This window comes from Helianthus annuus, chromosome 3 (genome assembly GCF_002127325.2).
Source record: "Helianthus annuus cultivar XRQ/B chromosome 3, HanXRQr2.0-SUNRISE, whole genome shotgun sequence".
In the NCBI taxonomy this organism is placed as follows: domain Eukaryota; kingdom Viridiplantae; phylum Streptophyta; class Magnoliopsida; order Asterales; family Asteraceae; genus Helianthus; species Helianthus annuus.
Window position 1 is genome coordinate 41,834,290 of NC_035435.2, and position 7,535 is coordinate 41,841,824.

Consider the following 7,535-nt stretch of genomic DNA (forward strand, 5'->3'; position numbering starts at 1 on the left):
CTAAAACGTAGCGAACGAACGATAAGTAAACTTTTACTATACAATCAAAATAAAAATCTTTAAATCCGTTATAAACCTCTTTTTGTCAAATTACAATAAAGAATGACATTTTTATGTAATGTTTTTTATTCTATTAACTGAACGGAAGTTATGACGGGTATTTTTTCCCTTAGTTTTTGTGTCAACGCAACCCGAACCGTCATCACCTTGGCTGCAGGGCCACTGAGCCTCACTTTAACATCACAGTCCTTGATTTCAACAAACTCGAGAATGCCGCCACCTGTGCCAACCAAGTATGGCCTAATCTCTGCAAGAAGCTGCAGTGTAAAGTGTCAATTTACTGAAGGTTGACTTTTTGGATCAACATAGTACATATTTGACATGAATATATTGTACCCATACTTAAAATAGTATATCAACTATTTTCTAGTATATAAATGTTCCATTTCTCATCAAGATGATAGAATACTATGGAGATTTTCATGTGACCTTTGTTTATGCAGATCTCGCGGTTCATATTGAACGACTCTAGTTAAATGATAAAATAATTGGGAAGGTTCATTTGAGAAGAAAATTTAATTGAGAATAAAAAGAAGAAAGGGTAATTTTGTAAAACATTAAATACTTTTTTCCTTTGTCTCATTTATCATTTTTGACTAATTAATTAGTCATAAAGACTATTATCCTCTACACTAACTTTTTTTTTTTGCCTACACACATCAAAAGTTCTCTTACATATTTCAAAATTTATCCTACACCTTGAAATTTATCCTACACAACTCGTAATTTATCATACATTTTATTTTTTTTTTTTTGAAAAAAAAAATATTTTGAAGATAAGTTACAAAAAATTTAATGTAGTTAGCTATTAAAGAGGAAGACTACAAATTAATGACCTATGTAGATTTACCAATGTACCCTTATAGTAACATTAAATACTTATATTAAATGAAGTAAAATAAAACACTCTTATTGGTTGAATTTTTTTTTTTTTTGAACGGCAAATTTGGATCACTGACGGACCAATGGAGTATCATCGTGCCACCGGCAGAACCACCCGATCATATCCATCTCCACTAGGCAATAATGCCTATACACCAATTCAGGAGGAAACTCAATAAATATGAGAAAACCCCCTTTGTAGGAATCGAACCCATAACCTAATGGTCTTAAGGTCTTATCCCACCCCCAAGATACCACTAGGCTATAATGCCATGGGTGAAATTTCTTCTTTTTTCTTTTTTCTTCTTACAAATTTTTTTTCTCATTTGAACTCTCCACTAAAATAATTTGTTTACTTAAAATTAAAAGACTAAATGAAGATTGTGTCTATACCTTTTCAACATTCTCCTCATTCAACTCAAGCCCGGTTTCAGTGTCCATGATTTGTTCAACGTCCATAATTTCCGGAATTTTGTCTCTGAGCCGAGTCTCAATTCCATTTTTTAATGTCATTGTTGAACTTGGACACGACCCACACGCTCCTTGAAGTTTTAACACAACAACAAGACCATCAATTTCATGTAAGGCGACGTTTCCACCGTCAGCCATAAGTCCGGGCCTAACCTCATCCAAGACTTTCTCCACATTTTCTTCGGTCAGTGGAAGAACACAGGTTGGTGATATCACAAGACCTTCAAGTTATATCAGTTGAAAACAAAGGTCAAACCAAGTAATCTTTAAACTTGCATTAAGTGTTAATTATTTGTGCTTTTGTCGAAAATACTCATACCCGAAAATCAAGATTCATAGTTAGATACATAAGAGAAAGCATGGTATTGAATTTGGATTGAAATTCACCAATCCACATCATTTGTTGATTTAAAAGTCAACCTTTTGACTTAAAAAGGTCAAAAGGATTCTTAACCAGAAAATCAACCCAAAAAATTTGTTTGTTTCATGATTTGAATGATTTCTATTTCTTAACAAGATATACAAAGTTCAGGATCAATTTTTTTTTAACCCACAATACAATTTTTTTTTTCATTAGCAAGTGGTTTACGAACGAGACTTGTATTAACATGTGTTTTCTAGAACTTCTAGGCAGTTCACTTGGGTGGCAAACGAACTCCATAGAGTTTAGTGAAAAAAAGTACATTGCTTGCCACCCAAGCGAACTTCCTGAGTCCGCTTAGAAAGGTAGTAAACCGCAAAGTTCCAAAAACCACCCAGAAGTACCAGTCTCGTTCCTTAACAACTTACTTGCACACACACACACAAAAAGTCATGGAGTTCACTTGCCACCTAAGGGGACTTCCCAAGGTTGCTTACAAGGGAAGCGAACCACAAAGTTCCAAAAACCACCCTAGGGCTGTAAATGAGTCGAGCCAAGGTGGGCTCGAGCTCCAGCTCGAAATTAAACAAGGCAGCTCGGCTCGGCTCGAGCTTGAAGTTAACTGATCCTAAGGACGAGCCAACGAGCGGAGCCGAGCTTGGCTCGGTTACAAAATGAGCCAGCTCGGCTAAGGTCGTTTCAAATCGAGTTTTTTTAGCTAGCTTTTTTGCGAGCAAGCTACAAGCCGATCTGCAAGCTTTTTGAAGGTCCACGCAAAATTACCAGTCTCATTCCTAAACAACCAACTTACACATTAAATTCATGCTAACATATTTGAACTTCCATACCTTTACCATAAAGTACGTTAAAAATATTACTCAAGCAAAAAAATGATAAGAGTTTACTTCCGTTTTGCTCCCTGTAGTTTGGTCAATTTAACCGTTTTGCCCCAATTATTTAAAAACGGCCATTTTCCTCCTTGATGTTTCGATCTTGTCGCCAGTTTGCTCCTCGGCTCTAACTCCATCCATATTGTATGTTAACTGGAAGGGTATTTGGTAATTTCAAGTACTACTTGGATTTTGTATGTTAACTTGAAATTACAAAAATACCCTTTCAGTTAACATACAATATGGATGGAGTTAGAGCCGGGGAGCAAACCGGCAACAAGATCGAAACATCAAGGAGGAAAATGGCCGTTTTTAGGCAAAACCGTTAAAGTGACCAAACTACAGGGAGCAAAATGGAAGTTAATTTTGTGTCATATTAATCATTATCATATTAAGATCATATGGTACAGATTTTTCACAATTCTTCACATTCATAATATAAAGTTTTGACATTTAAAGTGTACCTGCACGCTTTCTGAATCTCCGAGCATAATCTAATCTAAGAAACTGGTTTATTCGGAATCCGCCACTCAAAAACGATTTCTGTTTCCACAAATACAAAAACCCATCACCAATTTCGACTAGAATTGCAAAAAAAAAATAATAAAAATAAATCGAAAATGGTACCTTTGTGGAGAGGAAAACAGGGGAAGAAGAAGGTTTATCATCAGCAGCAGAATAACAACAAATGGATGTTGATTCCAAACATCTTGTTTGTGTTGCAATTGCGCCCATTAGGGTTGGGTTGGGTTGGGTTGCTTGATCAACAAGAAATGGGAATTTAATTTGGATTGGAAATGGATGGAGAGAGGGTTTGATTGATATCTGTGGACACAAACTTAGTTCTTTTTCTCAGGGAAGATTGGAAGAAGATATAGGATTTTTCTGTTTTATTATATTTTGATTTTGTATTTACCAAATTACCCTTTAAAATGAATATATTATTTTTTTTATGATGATTATATCTTTTAAAATCTACTTCTAAAATTCATGTTATACCCACTTTATCGTTCAATGACGATTACATCTTTTAAAATATACTTCTAAAATACACATTATACCCATTTTGTCGGATTCGAATCTCCACCATTTTGATAGCCATAATAACATGATGCTAATAGGTCAAGAGGCTATCGACAAAATATAGAATAAGGTAAACTTGAATTTGAACTCGAGTTAGTTCAAGCTGTTTTATGAACGACCAGCAAAAGCCCGATCACTCGAATAAACGCAATGGCAAAAGGCCACCTACACCCATGAACGCTGATGGCACTGGCGACTCGGCCCCCCACCATTCTAGAAGAAACCCATCACCCAAAGACCTACTGTGGTAAAACCCTTGGCTTAACCCAGAGCAATTTCACTCCAGCTGAGACTTGAACCCATGACATACACTTTGAAGGTCAAAGGCAGTTACTTCAAGCTTTACATGGATTTTATCAACTTTTAGGAGTTTTATCAAGGCGTTTATCGGTTGGGGTTTTGGATTATTTGGTTCAGGTTATTCAATTTAACATTTTGTTTGGTTTTCGATTTATTCGATTTGAAACGGAATAATGAGCACCACTAAGTTTTATTGGTCATAAACTAAAGCAAGCTTACATAGATACTTTTGAGCTATTCAAGCTCTAATATGAAAAGGGGACCCGACTTTTTATTTTATTTCTTCTATTAACTCTAGCTTTATTATGCCTCATATTTGGGCTTAGGCCTTAATGAGATTGTCTATTGTCTTTGGGGTTTCATTTGGTTTTTCAAAGATTTCTCACTTTCTAGACTCTACTACACTCTATATACTTATATATTGATCAAGTTTGCATACACATACTTGTTATCTGTTAATCTGTTATATGCTTATCTATACTATACTAAATATTGACATAAACGTTGAAGGGTGATCACGAGGCTACGGCCTAGGACCCCTTCTAATGGGTTATTTATATCATACAACTTCTTGGTAAGCAATGTTTTCAAAACTGAACCGGAGGCCGACCCGATCGTCTTACGGGGTCAAAGGCCTTACCATTAATAGTTTGCATGTTCTCACCATTAATAGTGTCGGGGTGATATAATAAAGCATAGTTTTAGATACAATTATGTACATTATATACACAATATATCAAAATTTATTTTTATCTTAATAGCATACATTAATACCATGGTCAATTTATAGAGGATAAAAAGCTCGGTTTTATGATGGAATCTTTATTGAAAAATAATGAATTATATAAAAGTTATTTGCGTTTAAAAAATTGTGATATCAGACAAAGAGTCAATACCATGGTCAATTTATAGAGGCTGTCATTGTCAGGTGTACCTTACTGATCGTGCTTTACACGCGCACGTGAGCTCGCGTTTGAGTTGATTTTCACTTGCCTCTGTCGCTTGGGTAACTGTGTTAGCCGAAAAAGGTGTTGTGGCAGTTACCAATGCTATTAATGGCGGTGAGTATATAAGTTTGTTTGGGTTGCCTATTTGTGTTAATCATTACGTTGTTGAAAATCTTTCCTCTTCCTATCTTCGTTTTCCGTTAAGAACGAATTTACTAGTTCTTCCTCTTATGTCAACCGGCGAACATCACGAAGACTTATCTGAAGAGATGTCTGCTGAACTTCCACCGTTAAAGTGGCCTAGGGCAACTTTCGATGACTTGATTCAAAACTTTAGATTTCCGGAGAGCTGGGGTGCCCTGTATCCAGAAGAGGGTCAGACAGCAGCAGATGCTCCGGCTGGGTATATCACTCTTTTTTGGGATTTCTTTTGTGAAGGCAACTTTCGTTTGTCCGTAACAAAATTTTTTCTTGAAATTCTTGGGTATTATAAGCTTCATATTTCCCAACTGCACCCTATTGGCATGGTTAGGGTTCGGCATTTCGAGTTTGTGTGTCGGACAATGCATATTGAACCGACAGTTCCTCGATTTAGGGGTTTTTCATCAAATGCATTGTACCCAAGGGTTTTATTCGTTTGTCCAGAGAGTGTCTGCAAAGAAGATTTTGCAGCATCCTCCAAAATCTTTCCACGATTGGAAACAATTTTTTTTTATCAAGGCAGGTGTGATTCCGATGAGGATGGTTCTAAGGGGGAAAGAAGATGTCCCCATTGAAACGATTCAAACCCCTGTTGACGAGAATTGGTATCAGGATCTGAAGGACGTTCCTAACATTGTCTTGCCGGAGAAAGCCCTTGTTGGTGCGAGTATGAGTTCGATTTGGAGGATGGACCGGGAAGACAAGCCGGTGTATACGGAAGATGGTAAAGGTAAGATTGGGGTTTTACCCCCTCTTCCTTCTCCCCCTTTCTTTCTCTCTCTCTCTCTCTCTCTCTCTCTCTCTCTCTCTCTCTCTCTCTCTCTCTCTCTCTCTCTTTTTTTTACTTGCTCTTATTCCCTTGTAGTTGTGTCGCTGTATGTTGTTGCATTTAAGAGAGAAGGCGGAAAAATGGGCACCATTCAGAAGAAGCCTGATGAACAGCTTTGGTACCATCGAATTGTGAAGAATTTTGTTCTTTCGCAGGATGCAGATCTGTCTGCACAACCTGCTGCTGGTGCTGGTAAGCTTGCGCATATTGTTTGTTGTCTGCTTTCTGTTGTGTGTCTGAGTAAATTGTACTTTGCGCTTTCGTAGGTGAGTTGTCAAATTTGGGCATAGGCCCTGAGAAGAAGAAACACGCGACAACCAGTAATGTTGCACCTAAAAAGAGTGACGCTGAAAAAACTCATTCCTCCAAGGTCAAAAATGTTGAGGGAGAGAAGAAAGGTACGCGCCGTTCCTCTGACTTGTGGTGTGATTATGTGGTGGTTTCTGACTCTTTGGAGGGTCTTGCGCCTGCAGTTACTGTTAGGAGGCCGAAACCTGAACCGAGGGATACTGCTGATATCCCTCCATCCAACCCAGATGATCCTATTGACTTGGAATCCAGTCCTGAGCACTTGTTGCGAAAGAAAGCGGGTAAAAGGAAACAGACTGATGCTGAAGCTGAAGGTCAGCTCTCAAAGAAGATCCAGAGGAAGAAAATTACTAGGAAAGGCAATCTGGACGCGTTTATTTCGAAGTCTGCTCCTAGTAAGTGTTATCTTTACTTCTTTTCTTTATGCGCAATAGATATTTACAGACTTTGTGGTTTTTTTTAGAAGTCTCTGTTTCTCCTGTTCCCATGGAGTCGACGCCTGTGGTTACTGAAGAACTCCCACCCTCTCCTCCGCGTGCTTCCATTGCTGATCAGTTAAAGACTACTGAGGGTCCTGAGGGTGGTGTGGAGAAGATTGTTGAGGTTGACAAGCCTGTTGATGTTACTGCAGAAGTCGAAAAGGTTGTTAGTCCAGGGGTTGCGGATGGTGCTGGTAATCCACGAACTCCTGAAGCTGTTGCTCATGACTTAGAGAAAGAGAAAACCGCTGAGGAGATTCCTGCTTCAACTTTTTCTCCGAAACCTTCTGATGTTATGCCTGAGCGTGTTGAGAAGGTTACTGTTGAGGAGCAAGGTTCATTTTCTGGTACTGACAAGAATTCTCCAATCCGCCCAGAGGAAACCCAGGGGGATTACTATTACAGAACTTATTCCGAGAAAGATGCTTCCGAGCTTCATGCCCCTGTTTGGAATCTGAAGAAGGGTGATACTTTCTCGGATTGGCGCGTGTGCCGGGATTGGTTGCCGGGGATATTTCCGCCGAGATCAAGTTTCAAGAAAGCCGTCTTCATGATCAAACTTATCATGCTTATCTAGAGGAGACTGCTTCTCACGTTTCTACCACTCATCGCATAGTGCGTGAGTGGCATAGTATGCATAAAGAGTGGGAGGCTTTCCGGGTGTCAAAGAAGAAGGTTGCTGATGATGAAAACTGCTTGGCTCAATTAAGAGCTAAGTTGGAA

At 38.4% G+C, this 7,535-nt stretch overlaps 1 protein-coding gene across 1 annotated transcript; it reads right to left on the reverse strand.

The window, feature by feature from the left end:
* Positions 1-13: 13 nt before the first annotated feature.
* LOC110868905 (nifU-like protein 3, chloroplastic) lies at positions 14-3,523 on the reverse strand. Its single transcript, XM_022118169.2, has 4 exons — positions 3,292-3,523; positions 3,129-3,207; positions 1,336-1,634; positions 14-317 (listed from the first exon to the last, which is right to left on the reverse strand). Exons 1-4 carry the CDS (start codon positions 3,397-3,399, stop codon positions 126-128), a joined length of 678 nt encoding a protein of 225 aa, XP_021973861.1. The 5' UTR covers positions 3,400-3,523; the 3' UTR covers positions 14-125.
* Between the last annotated feature and the right edge of the window lie 4,012 nt (positions 3,524-7,535).

Bases quoted from the DNA above. Each gene is read 5' to 3' on its own strand.
- LOC110868905 (XM_022118169.2), bottom strand. From the start codon at position 3,399: ATGGGCGCAATTGCAACACAAACAAGATGTTTGGAATCAACATCCATT. The intron at 3,208-3,291 runs GTACCATTTTCG...TTGTGGAAACAG, and splicing joins CTGTTTTCCTCTCCACAAAG to AAATCGTTTTTGAGTGGCGG. The intron at 318-1,335 runs GTATAGACACAA...TTTACACTGCAG, and splicing joins ATGAGGAGAATGTTGAAAAG to CTTCTTGCAGAGATTAGGCC.